Source organism: Salarias fasciatus, chromosome 10 (assembly GCF_902148845.1).
Source record: "Salarias fasciatus chromosome 10, fSalaFa1.1, whole genome shotgun sequence".
Lineage (NCBI taxonomy): Eukaryota > Metazoa > Chordata > Actinopteri > Blenniiformes > Blenniidae > Salarias > Salarias fasciatus.
Window position 1 is genome coordinate 14,384,410 of NC_043754.1, and position 14,127 is coordinate 14,398,536.

The 14,127-nt window shown below is 41.8% G+C and overlaps 1 protein-coding gene and 1 long non-coding RNA gene across 2 annotated transcripts in view; both read left to right on the top strand.

Moving 5' to 3' along the window:
- Positions 1-6,400: 6,400 nt before the first annotated feature.
- On the top strand, positions 6,401-7,757 carry LOC115395222 (uncharacterized). Its single transcript, XR_003932256.1, has 3 exons — positions 6,401-6,471; positions 6,629-6,747; positions 7,641-7,757. It is a non-coding gene; the product is annotated as an uncharacterized LOC115395222 (long non-coding RNA).
- An 84-nt stretch (positions 7,758-7,841) lies between these two features.
- The window catches only part of stk32a (serine/threonine kinase 32A), a 46,486-nt gene continuing 40,200 nt past the window's right edge, over positions 7,842-14,127 (top strand). Inside the window, exons 1-2 of the mRNA XM_030100635.1 lie at positions 7,842-8,151; positions 12,487-12,542. Coding sequence (XP_029956495.1) covers positions 8,100-8,151; positions 12,487-12,542 — 108 coding nt within the window. The 5' untranslated portion in view covers positions 7,842-8,099. The remainder of the gene's footprint in view (positions 8,152-12,486; positions 12,543-14,127) is intronic.

Genomic DNA, 14,127 nt, shown 5'->3' on the forward strand with positions numbered 1-14,127 from the left:
TTTTTGTTATTTAGAAGAAAAATATATATATAAATAATAGAAAAAAAAATTGCTCAGAAGAGCTTTACGCACGACAAGGGCGCGCAGTCTGCTGATCTACTAAATCACTCTTTACTTTCTACGTCCACTTTCTTTTCAGAAAAGTAAAAAAATAATAATAATAAATAAAAACACGAGCAGTGTCGGTTCAGCGAAGTTATTCTACTCCATCCATGTTGACTCTCGGGTTTTCTTTAAATCCAAACGTCAATCCGTCCTGATGCGCTCCGACCACCTGCCGCCGCCGCCGCCGCCGCCGCCGCACGAGACGCCGTATGGAGGAGAAACTTGTTGATTCAAACTACGTGAAAAAAAAGCCCCACCTCGCTCCTCAGTGCCGTCATGGAAATGTAGTTCAATAGACGGCGCGAGACGACGTTATTACCGTGCCCGTGAGGTAAAGAAGACTTCACGTCCGGGTCGGTGCGGGGCGTGTCCTGCAACTCCCAGCAGCTGTGTCATTACAGCGCGTGCCCGGGAGCTCCGAAGAGATCCTGAGCTGAGTTTACACACAGTCTGAACCCGGTCTCCAGCTTCATTCCGCCTTCTCTTTTACTAGAATGCCTCGTGTTATTGGTTCGAGGTTTGTCCCTTTATCAACGGAGAACAAATTGACATTTTGTCTTGAGTTAATTATTATCTAAATTCATAAATAGTCATAAAAAATAATGCAAATAGACACTCAAAGATTAGAACCCATGTGCAGTTAATTGGTGATGTGGGCTTTAGTTTCCCCTCCAGTTCACCACTTCCACAGGAGGTGTTACAGTGCACTCTAGTGGCAAATTAAACAAATGGAGCAGTCATGGTGTTCTCATCTACAGTATCACACCTTTCAGAGTAAAATCATACCTCATCAATGATTATAAAGAGCCCATTAATAGGAAGAATATTTGCAAATAAATATAGTATCAATTAACACATGCGCAAAACACCTATATACACACAGATTTACCTTAGATAATATTTCAGAAAAACACACCCAGAAACTCTTGGATGAAAAAAAGCCCACGACAGGTTGATGAAATAAGATGCCATTGAACAGGAAAGCAACTAAACCCAGACCAGTAAGGGGCATAGGTCACTCCAAAGTTGGCTGGGATTGGACCCAGTGCCCTTTGACCCCCAAAACTGGATAATCCCTCTGAGATTAATAAAGCAGTTGTATTCTCTTTAATTCTGATCTACTCTATTCTATTACATTCTAATCTATTCTATTCTATAAAACAGTTCAAGAATTTGATGTAAGACTGTGTAGTGCCACATTTACCACCCATTTCAATTTAGACTCAAACAATGGGAGCTGATGTAGTCTGACTGGACAGACATGCAGGGAGAGAATTCTCAGATTATAAACATGAAAGAGGTGAGCTTTAGGTTTGAAAAGAGCAATTCTATCATCCTGTCTCAGATCTAAGACAACAGACTTGACGATAAAGGAAATGTGTCTTACTTAATGGCATTGCTTTGTGTTTGTAGCTATAGAATTGAAAAACTGTTCTCCGCTGCAAAGGACATTTTAAAATGATTTTTGGCTGGCTTCCTCCTCACAAATTGACTGGTGCCGGTTTGGTGTATTGTTATTTCACCCTGATGTGCACAGATTGATGCCACAGAGTGAAAAAAGTAAAAGACTGAGCCGCCGTTTGTCATACAAGCGATTGTTGCCATCATCATCATCATCATCATGCATTTTGTGTCTGAGTAATTGCAAGTCCAGTTCTGAAATACTAGACTGTGGACTTCAGGTAATATTTCCCTTCAGGAAGCATGAAGCTCTGCAGAATGAAAATCTATGACTTCAATTTTCCATCTCATTTGCATGACTAACTTCCTCTCAAAATTCAATGGAAAGATTAGACAGCCAATTAACTGCGGAATTATCAATTATGGGTAAGGAAGATTTGTGGTGATGGGGCGATGTCACGCTTTGCTTGCTCATCAGTTCAGCATTCAGCTGTTTAAATGGGTTTGAGAAACATCTTTTGACATGTTGTCTCTCCACAGCAGCTCTGCTTCTGGAGCCTTTATGCTTCTATATGCTGCTTTGAAAACATGTTGGGGTTTTCTAATCATTCAGACCTCGTGGAGCCTCCGTCACACAGTTGAGGATTTTCTTTTATAACATGCTGTTTTGTAAACTGCTTCCTCGCATCTCTTAAATCCCCTGACAGCAGTGTGGATGTGAGTTCATGCAAGTCACAACATGCCCCCTAATCCCCTCGTAGTTAATGGTTATTGTCAACATTATGCAATTTTGACAGATTTAATAGTGTTTTGTGTGTTTTGTTTTATTTTTTCATGAGTGTTTTGCTTTTGTAACTTCTGTGCATGTCTTCCGTTTGTGTCTTATTCTCAAATTGATGAGGGTTCATTTCCAGGCTGGATCTCATCCGTTTGGGGTTTACATGTTTTCCCAGTTACTGGTTGGTTTTCTATAGGTGCTCCAATTTCCTCCAACATCTTGAGGATCAAAAAGCAAGATTACCCTTTAAACCGTGTGAAACAGTAGACTTTAAAGTCCTGCTTAAACATTGTTTAAAGTTTCTGAAGAAACTTGAATGCAGGTAGAGTATAAGGTCTGCCTGTACATCAAACAGTCAGAGAATCTAAGTTAGTTTACAGAGTGTAGGTCTGGTTTGAATATTATCTTTAACAAAGACGAGTATGCTTTAAGTGTCCGAGCCATTCTAAAAGAATACATGTCCGTTTTGATTTTGAAAGAGGAAATAGTATCTTAAACAATACTCTCAAGAGTTCAGGTTTAAATTAAAGGACTTTTTTTTTGTGAAAAATTGAGTATTAAAAGATTGATAAGGGTTTTATTTTTTGGCTTTGTTTGGTTTTTAGTCAGAGATTCCAGATTTTAAACATTCCCAGTGTGTTTTCAAAAGACCAGGCCAAATGTCCAGGCTCTGTTGTTCGAGTCTGGCAGTCTAGGTTTAGTTCAGAGAGTCCATGTCTATTTCCAGGAGTTCAGCTCTGCTTTATTCTGTTACTTTTTTTCCTTTGAAAGACTGTTCAAGGTTCAAGTTAATCAGTGACTTTTGGAGTCGACAATGTGTACAAGCTCAGTGTCATCACTTTAGTCCACACTACCCGAACTTGGATTGAATAAAATGAAATAAAATATCGTTTCACACAGAGGGTTGACTGCAGAGCATGAATTCAGATTAAATGATAAAGAGAAATAACAGTTTTGTAAAAGCATTTTTATTCTAAAATGCAGCACCATAGCTCACATTATTAAGTGTTTTTTTTCTTTCTTTCATGAAGTTGTGGTTGAATTTATGTAGCCTGACATCGGGCTGAAAGCAAAGAGTTTGAACCAGAGGCATCTGTTACACCGTAACTTGATTAGTAGTAAATTGCGAGTTTGTCACATGACATTCCTTCAGCTTGATGAAGACAAACTGTCTGAGTGCGACTCCCCAGCTTCCTCGCATCTCTGGTGGAAACAAAGCGACGCTCTCACAACCCAAACAGATGCAGGTCCTCAATTTTGTGCGTGGCACAGACGTTTTGTCACGAGCAACAATTACTGTCTGGGTGCGTGATTTACAGCTGCCGAGGTTTGCTGTGAAAACATCACATAAATGAGCGCCAACAATCTGGAGGATCAAGATCACTCAGAGCATAATGTGACAAACATTCTTCCATGAGTACACGCTGTAGAAGATGCTGTTTTGAGAAGAAAAGAATGAATTGGCAGGATTTGTTCCTCATTTTCAAACCCAGGTGAAACATTTGAAGTCATAGTTTCATAAGTAGTTTACATGTTCATCTTTGCCTATATATTGGAGTATTAAAATATCCATGATGCAGAACGTGTTTGTTTGTGTGACCATAGAGCGAGCAAGCACCAATATATGAACATATAGCAGAGCAGTAATGATCAAGTGAATAAAAATGTTTAAACTTTAAGTTTAGCTGTCCTTAAGTACTGTTTACCATGTAGGATTTGTGGGCCATATGTCTCATCGCTTAATCAGGATGATGAGGGGCCCGTGTGACCTGGCTATGTGACCCTGCAGATAATCCACAAAACAAGACTTGATGATGAGAGTGACATGTCTCCATCACGTTTCAGTCTGTATTCTGTGCATTAAAAAGCCTTTTAACCTGTTTTATATCAAAGTTGCAGAGTCACTCTAATCGTATTCAAGTCAGCTGCTGAGGTACAACAGAAGAATAAGAAATAAAGTACGATTGCAGCAGTGTAAACTTTGTGAACTGTGGATGGAAATTGAAACCTGTGTCTTAAGAAACTTTTTTTTACTCTTCAATATTGATTACTGAAGCGAGATTTTGTAGTAAATTAAATTAAATCACATCTGTTGATATCGAACGCAGACATGTGGTGTCTCCTTATGTCCGCTAGGTGGAGCTATTTTACATATTTTAAATCTCTACACCCAGAAGTGAACAAAAGGGGACACTTAATTTTTAATAAGCCAAACTGTAACAGGATGTATGGCTATGTATGTTCTCTGCATGGCTATAACAGTGAATATTTGGTATTTGTTTCAAATATTACAGAAATGACTGTCCTCTGTCACTTTTCAAGCTATTAATACATCTAGTAAAGTCCAACTCAGGCATTGTGTTTAGGATCTGAAAATAAGATCAGACTCTGTTACATCCTGAGCTTATCAGGGACTGGATGTCTCACAGACACCTGAAAATTCAACCTGTTCCTACAGCAGCGCTGTTGTGTATGATGAATGCCTTCGCTTTGGCTCTGTCCAGGTGTGATATGACACCGCCATCACTCATCACATCTAAAAGAGCCGGCGATGTTCCCCCAGGCTGCCAGCCTGGCCAATAAGGGCCTGGCCTGGTTTGGAGTGATGCTCGTCACCTTCCACGGCCAGCTGAGATCTTCTCCGGATGAAGATAAACGATCCAGGCACAGTTCGTCTTGGCATCGCATGACGACATCAAGAGGAGGGAAACGTACAGTCTGCACTGTAAGCATATTTTTCAGGGCCGGTCCCTCCACTCAGTCATTCTCCTCACGACCTTGCTCCACTCAATTAGCAGAGGACACCAGTGACTGTGCAGTCCTCCTAATGAATGGATGTGTTTTACATTCAGCGCTTTAATGGATACAGAGGTTAATGTACGATGGGAAAGTGGACTCAAGAAATATGACTAAAAGACAGAAAATTCCATTGCAGCAAGAGTATATTGTGGCTTCTATATGAAATAATGGGTAAACACAAGGACTTTGCTCTTTTAATGTGCACAGGCTGAATATTTGTCCTTTGTTTTCACTGTGTTTTAGTAAATTCAGTCAGATGATGATTCAGTATGAGCATCCCTCTTCAGTGGTTTACTAAAGGACATCACCAGTGACTGTGGCTATTCAGGTAAATGAGAGTGGTGTGACTCATTCATTTTCCACCCATAGCTTTATTTTTTATGAAGGAAATTGGAGCCAATTGAATATCCAAAATAAGAGTTTATTATTGCTCATGTGCACGATTACACTTCGATTCAGCTGCTTTGTTTCATTATACAGGAACCTTTAATGATATTAAAGTATGTGAGTCCAGTGCACTAATGAGATTATAATCATTAAAATAAATACGAATTATCACTTGAATCACAAACAGTACTTGGAGAAAAAGCCACGCATGCATGAGGAGAACATGCAAACTGAAAGGACAGATCCAAAGTGTTTTTGCTGTGAGGAAACAGTCCTCACCACTCCGCTCCTGCACGGCTGTATCGATACCTGGGGAGAATAAATACCATAAAGCTCAATAAGACTGGAAATTGGACGCCGGGGAGGCATTGGCGTGTTTTATTCTCTCCGTGTAATTACAATTTCCACATAACTCCAAAGGCTATAATAAAGCAGGAGGCTCAGAGATTTCCTCTCACTTGGGGCGAAAGGTCAAAGCAGCCTGTCCTCAAACTGCCTCCCAAAAGTGCCCATCTGCACGGTAGTAGCGATACATCAGGCCAAGGTGGCGCTATTCTAAAGCGGACCATGACCTTTGACTTCATGGTGGCACCAAGAGGGAGACACACTGAAAGTTTGGATGAAGAGATAAAAAGAGGTGGAACTGGCGTCTATAGAAAATGTATTTGAGTCAAAAAAAAGGGAAAAAAAATCGGATTAGAGTGATGAATTAAGCATCATTTATTGCTTTCACCTATACGAGGCTGATAAACACACATATTGTGATTGCGCACGCGTTTGGTGAGTATTGACTTTGACCGGGACAAAAAAGCTTACGGGGTCAAATCTACTGAGGGATTTCTGCGGGGAATGCCAAACAGAGGACACTTGGTTTCCCTCTTCTTTTTTTCTATTTTCGATGCGTAAAATCCCGGCTCGGGGCTGCAGGCAGTGAAACGTGCGTCTCCCCTCCAGACGCACGGCGCTCGCCAGTCCGCCGCTGCTCAGTCTGCGATGTGGAGGTCAGTCGCTCTCGCGTCGGATCCTCTTTGTTTTTGGTTGCCCCTCTTTGTCGCCTGTCTCATTTGCTCTGGATCTTCCTGTCGCATCTCGCTGTGTGGTTCGCGTTTTATTCTTGTTGTCGATTTTTTTTTTTTTTTTTCTTTTTCCGGGCGGCAGGTGTCCCGGTGCGTCGTCGTCCGGACACCGGACAAGTGATGCTCTGAGCTGCACTGTTGCTCCGCTGCCGCCTCTCGTCTCTGCAGCAAACCGGGCTGGAAATGGTCCGGCGTTCAGAGGTAGGTGTCCACAGCAGGGTGGAGGGATGGATGCAGGGGGGGTACTTTCTATTCAGCGCATGTTCTCCCATTTGATCAGATAAGGGGCTCCGAGCACAATGTCCTCTGCGGGGAGCTCGGCACTGCAGCTCCCCACACTAGTTTTTGAATATTTCATTTAACCCAAGAGGGATGCTCGGATATTCCGCGGTGACCTTATCATGCAGTCTGGAAATGACATGCATTTATGGGTTTCCCCTGAAGGCAGTTCACCTGTCTCCTCTGTAGACAAGCTGTCGTTCACTTTCAAAAAGACATCAATGGGGAATAGTTTATCTTAGAAATCAATTGATCTTGTAGTTGTTTTAACGTGTTCTTACACTATAAAAATAAGTTAGTCACTTTTTTTTTCCCCTTTGTCATGCTCATTTTTTTTTCATTTTAGAAAACGTCCATTGTGAAATTTGTCTTTTGTATGTCTGTCATCCTGTAGAGGGCAGCCGGAGGGATTTCCACTCACAGGACATAACACCCTCAAACTATAAATCAAAAGCCTCCAATTTTGCGTCTTAATGGGAAATGGGATCATGCCATTCATCACGGCGGTCCTGTCGACCGAGCTCCTGTGGGCTGTGCTTAAAAATGTAATAATTGATAAAATGGCACATGAAGGAAAGGGACCTGCCTGTGTGAAAAGTTTTCTTGTGGCACCACTCATTAAGTTGATTTTTAATGAAAACCCTGGTGTTCCTGTCAATCTGCCACTTTAAACGCTGCCTATATAATTTTTTGAAGTTGTACTCGATAGAAATAGATGCATTCGAGCCTCTGCTCTCTCCTCCCTCCCTCCATCTCCCTGTCCCTCCTTCCCTCTGTCTGCTGCTGGTGTCATATTTTCCTCCCTCTCCTCACAGGTTAGACTCTCGCTCAATAGAGGGTCACAGCCACAAGCACCTCAGCAGCCCTGCTCAAGCCTGGCAGGAGTCATCTGCCCGCCTTCATCCGTCTGAACAGCAGCGAGGGCTGACAGAGGAGTGCTGTAGTGGTCCTACCCGTGTGTGTGTGTGTGTGTGTGTGTGTGTGTGTATGTATACATGTGTGTGTCAGCGCTTCAGTGTCTTTAGCGTTCCCTGAAGCGCCTGGCTCCTGAGTGTGTGTGTGTGTGTGTGTAATGATGTGTGGAGGTGTCAAGGTGGAGAGTTAAGACGGGACCAGTTCAAGTCAGCAAAAACGTGAGACTGTGTGTGTGAGTGTGTGTGTGTGTGTGTGTTTGGGGTTAGCTGTTGACCAGGCTATGAGTGCGTCTCAGAGGGAGAGACATTCGTTGCTGAGTTGAGTTGAGCAGAGCAGGGAGATCTGAGCGAGGAGCAGCCATGGGGCTCGGACAGTCCAGCAAGGCTCCGGTGACCGACGACACGGATGAAGGTGAGTCATGGAACACTCAGAGATGTGGCTCATCTTTATTTGCTTTCATTTTTTTCTGCAATAAATGGTGCAAAAACAAGAAAGGGACGATACAGAAGACCTGAGCTGATGTGCTGTGAGCAGATTCTCTGAAGCTTTAACAAACTGCTTGAAGAGATGCTACAATATTCCTCTGATCTGAAAGTCTGGTTGATGAAATGCTGATCGTAGTCTTTTTGATTAATTAATGACCACAACAATGAACGTAAACCTGGATCAGTGCAAATAGTAGAATAAAAACTTGATCATTGGAACACAGATATTTTCTTTTTCTTCAGATTTCTGGTTCATTTCATCATATTCAGGAGCTTTTAATATTGTTTGACCCTCTCTAGTGGATTATATTATAAATTTAATTTAAACTGATCAAGATGAAGGTCAGAATGAAAAAGAGGTATTATTCTGATTGGCATAGCTCCTAGTTTGAATTAATCTTTTTTTTTTTTTTTCCTTTTGTGTCTGCAGTAGATAATACGTTGTGAATTTATTGATCTGAGTCCGGCTTTGAATTTTCTTCCAGCCTGGCTGAAATCCAAAGCCTTCAAATACGTCAGTGCTACATGAGCCAGTAATTTAGTAGTGGAATAACTTGCCCATTGTATTTTTATCTTCTATCAAAGAGAATCAGATCTGTTTTTTTTTAACCATTGCAACTACTTTACAAGTTGTGTCTGTTAAATGGCATAAATAAATACAATTATAATTTCCTTTCTTAATTAAAACCATATTTATGCTTTTATTCAAATCATTATTAATGAATCACCTTGAGTTAAATCATCCTGAATTAGGAAACGCACGGCTCGCTGGAGACAATATAAATCCCCCCCGCTGATAAGACACACATCAGAGAGGATTGTCCATTGGAGCTGGCGGCGGACCAGGTGGCTGCTCCTTCACTTTGCTGTTGCTTGCTTGACATTTTAGCGTGGCTTTTGTGTCCCTCTGCTGCCTTGAAGCTCCGAGATACCTGGAAAACACAGTGCATGGCTGAGAAACAGAGGCGGGGGGAAATAATGCGACGAGATCAGTGGAGATAAGCACGGAGGAGCCAAAGACGTGGCAACAAATATCAAGCAAATGAGTTCAAATAGTGATAATAGCAATCTTAGAAAGCATGAAAATGAAAAAAACAAACTTTCATCGTGAAATTGTGAAAACCACAGCCATCCATTCATTTCTTTAAGCAGCAATAAACATGCAAATTGAGTTTTCGCTTCATGTTTCGGGAGCGTCAGCTCACTTCTTCTCAACATGTCTGAAGGTTGACGCTTTAAAAATAGATTATTAGTAGACGTAAACACTTTGAATTGGTAATCTTCACCCATCATCCAACCGCCTCTGTCCTGGAGTCCAATAAGGGCTTATTTTATTTGTTTAGCAGTTTCTACAGTCTCAATTTAATATATTATAAACATTTATTGTTTCAACAGAAACAAAATCCCTGAATTCCTATGAATGTGACATTGAAGCCAGTCAGCGTTATTAACTTAATTTTGAAGTTTGTTAATTTTTTTGGTCGATTGTAAACAAATGCAAAAGACAAGAGAATGATGATTAAAAAAAATGTCTTTGCTGGCTTAAGTGCAGACACACGTGCATAATTTATAGTTTATACTCAGCCGACCTTCATTGATTTACACAGCGGTGTGTGCACAAAGGTGAACTCTGTCAAGACATGTTTATTTCCTCAGAGAACGAGGCGTGTGCGCTTCGTGTGTCCCCGTTCGCCACGCAGAGCAGCCAGGAGTGTCTTATTAATGGACAGGTTCTGTTTACTGCTCGCCATACCTGATTCAGGACCACACGGACCCAAGGGTCGAGTTTCAGTTGTCAAAGCAACAACGCGGCGCTTAATGTTCCTGCATCGGTGGCTATTTGAGTGATTTACAGGCCCTTCGTGTCGGAGAATCAGACTGAGAAGCTGAGTGGAGGCTTGAACTGTTAAATCAAATCGTCCTTGCAAATAAATGCACGAGCTGTTTGAAGAACATTTTGAACCTAAAGGTCTCCGCTGTTCATCCAGAACAATTAGTTTGAGCTTGATATGGAAACATCTCTTGATGAAAACCATTACGATCCTTTTCATAGCTAATATTCCTCAGGTTCTTGCATTTCATTGCATATTTTGTCAGATAATGGTAAATTGAAATCTTGGAACATGGGTGAAGTATGCCCACTGACCTGAACCGCATACGCTGGAGAAGTAAATCAACCTCATTCGAAACTGACCGTTGATCGCTGACTGAACCTGACAGTTGCTGACCAGAGATCTTTCACTCAAAACAGGAAAAAAGTTTTTACTTGTAAGTAGCCCGGCTCCACCCGGTCTGACAGTGGGTTGGCTGGATTTTTTTGTTTTCATTTCATCGCTCAGAAACAAACTGATGTCCTGCCTTCCCAGTGAGCTCTCATTTGGCTTCATCTGTCCTCAGAACAATACCCCAGAAAGACCTTAGTTTATTTATGGCGGCTTTGGAAAGTATTAGTTTGGCTCCGACCACACGGTGACGTCTTGCCACACTTATCGGTGGTTTGAGTTCAGGCCTTTCTGGGCAGAGTTTGGATGTTCTCCCTGTGTGTGGGTCCTCTTGTCCAAAAACCTCAGCCACACAGTTTATTCATTACGGCTTGAATCGGAAGTGTGGCAACCAACATGATTATTCCAGTTTAAAACGATTAGCGTGTGTCAGTCAAATTTGAAGTGACTGGTGGATGAGTTCGTCCTTCACATGATTTCCTCAGCTGATTGAAGGCACGGCGAGGCTGTCAATGTGCCAATTCCACTCATGTGTGGACTTCGATCATTACACGGTCTATCGCTCGCGCGCCCGTCATTTAATACAGCACCTCAGAGCATTCACAGTTCTCCTGGTAAAAGATGAGTCTGCGTCCCGTTCCCTGCCTCCCCGTCTGCGTCTGCATCTCCCTCTTCCTACAATCGGAGAACTCTCCAAACGCATCCGCGTCACAGCTGCCGTCCTCCAAAACCAATCAGGGGAGAACATCCAAGTTTCTCAGCAGGAAAATGACCATGTTTATCTCAAGTGTGTGTCTGAGAATATGCTCAATTTACACAGTGGCATCTGGGATTCTGTGTGTGTGTGTGTGTGTGTGTGTGTGTGTGTGTGTGTGTGTGTGTGTGTGTGTGTGTGAGTCCATTTTAAAGCAGGCCTCATATGGACTCGATCAGAGTAGGTTGTGTACACACTCCAACACAGATAGTGTGAGAGGAGGAAGCGCCCGCGATACGTGACTAACAGAGCATAACATTAACTGTCACATCCAATAGATCGAGTGACTGCAGGCTCAAAGTGTGAGTGAGTGTCTGCATGTGTGTGTGTGTCTGTGTGTGTCTGTGTGTGTGTGTGTGAGCGCACGTTGCGCTGCTGCAAAAGAGGCAGGTGACGTTTTTAAATTAACTATCAATGTGTGTATTTTGGATGATGATCGAGGATGCGGCTGTGTGTGTATGCTTGTGTATTTCTGATCGGTGTGTGTGTGTGTGTGTGTGTGTGTGTGTGTGTGTGTGTGTGTGTGTGTGTGTGTGTGTGTGTGTGTGTGTGTGTGTGTCGTCTGATGAGTGCGCCGAGTGGGCAGCAGCTGTTCCAACGTTGGGGAAACAGCAGAGAGGGAAAACCTTCTGTCCCGGTTGTCATGACAGCAAGAAACAAACAGCCCCATCCGCTTCTAATTGGCGATAAATGTTGCTGATAGATGGAGGAAGAGAGAGAGACACAGACAGGCTCTGGTTTAAGAGTGAGAAGATTCTATCAAGGCTGAAGTAATATCAAGCTTTAAGACATTTTGGAAAAACATGCAGAACATTCTGTTTTTTGTTTTTTTTTTGCTGAAGGCCGTTTCAGTTCACAGCCATCTGAGGTTGGTGGCGTAAGCGTCACACCCCTGAGACGCCGATCTGCTTTCGCTTCAGCAGCGTACTGTTCACATAATTTGAACGGAAACCTCATAATGAACCTACTGTAACTGAACTGACATTGAATCCTTTTCCATTTCATCCACATCTGTGACATACTTGGTTTTTCTCAAAGTAGACTTTTGACTTTTACATAAAGTCGCACCTCTCCGTGGCGTATCATGAGGTTTGATTCTCTTCTCAAGAAGCAAGCAACCTGTTAGTGGTGTAAGAAAATATAGTAACGTAAGAAGAAATATATATCTCATACTCAATAATGTAGTATACTATGTAGTATTCATGATTTTTTTTAGCACTCAGTGTCTGTTTTTAATAGTTTGAACAAGTGATTAATGATTTCCCTGTTTTCTTTCCCTCTACAGTCAATTTTGACCATTTCCAGATCTTAAGGGCGATAGGAAAAGGCAGCTTTGGAAAGGTATGTTCCATGTTATTTTCCAAGACTCTCAGACATTATTGTTATTGGAATAAATGTAGTCTTCTAAATATAAAACAATTGGCCTGATCTATTAATAGATTCCTTTGAGTCTGTTTTACTGCATTCAGAAAGGTGGTGCAACCCGTCTCAGTCTTTTAAAGAGATGCTGATGTTATTGTAATAAGCTCCATCCTCAGCTGGCTCACCACAACTTTTGTTTGTTAACTTTTTTTTTTTTACCTCATATTTTGACTTGGGGTCAGAAAACTCTCATTTACTTATTTACTTTTTTTTTGCCAAATACATATATATTTGTTGTACCTCTGATGTCTTTAATAACTCGATAAAAGCAGTTTGCACACTTTTCCTTGATAAAGTAATCAGTCATTTCTTTGTCAGTCAGCTACTTGATTGATCTCTAAATGATCCCATTTCAGTTTTATGTAGAGCCCGATTGACACGATGCACGATATTGTGAAAACAGCACTGCGTCCTCTCTCTGGCTGTATAATCGCATCCTGCAGCTTTATGGTTTGATTTGCTTGCGGACAACCAACACAACAAATCGGAGGTGATAGCAATCATGTTCCCTCTTGTTGTTTGGCCATACAGTGCGGAGTCATTCAAACCAGCACTTACTGAACATGTAAGCACATATAGGGAGACGTGCGCACACTCACGTGCACATGCCCACACAGCAGCGTTGCTGAGCCCGACAACAGATAAGCAGTCTAATCACAGGCGATGCCAAGCTGTTGAATAGGAGGAGTGATGTGATCAGGGTTTGGCTGATTAACTGTGCCAGCTGGTCCACAGATCACTCTCTTAGATAGCCGTAATCACTGGCTTATTGATGCTTGTTGCACAGACAAGCACGACTGCAAATAAATACGGGGCATTACACCTCCGCACATCAAAAGTATGCACACGTCCAGCCACAGATACGCTGGAAAGAACCGTAAATATACAAGGATGAGTCTGATCAGCGCTTCCTCAATTGCTCCACTTTTCTTTTTTTTTTTTTAGTTCTGGGATACGCTGGTCATGTGTTTTAAACAAACTTCCTGCATTGTCCACTGACATATAAAAGAAATTCTAATTAAGACTATAACCTGTCTGTTCACATCACTGAAATGCGGAATATACTGGTGTGAAAAGTTAAACATCTTAGGAGAGGATTAAATTCCCGATCACAGAGATTAAAGCCAAATCCTCCCCTTGCAAAGTTTCCTTCCAACCTTGCTCGAAGGACAACATTTCTGCTTATTGCAGCAAAGCTATAAATACTCGGTGTGTTTGTGCGTCCCATGCAATAAAGCTTTAGACAAACATGGACGGATGAAGACAGAGACATGAGAGAGCATCGTGGGGAGAAACGTTTTTTTTAGCGGGTTGTTTCAGCCGAGACAGAGAGCTGCTTTATGATATGTGAAATGATGCTTCTCATAAATACACTAAACAGACTGTATTAAAACTATTTATATTGGTAAAAACATAAAAAATGAATCCCCCACAGTGCTGTTGCGTTCATATCCAGAGGGGATGTTCCATCAAATGTTATAAAATCAATATTATTAATTGTGAT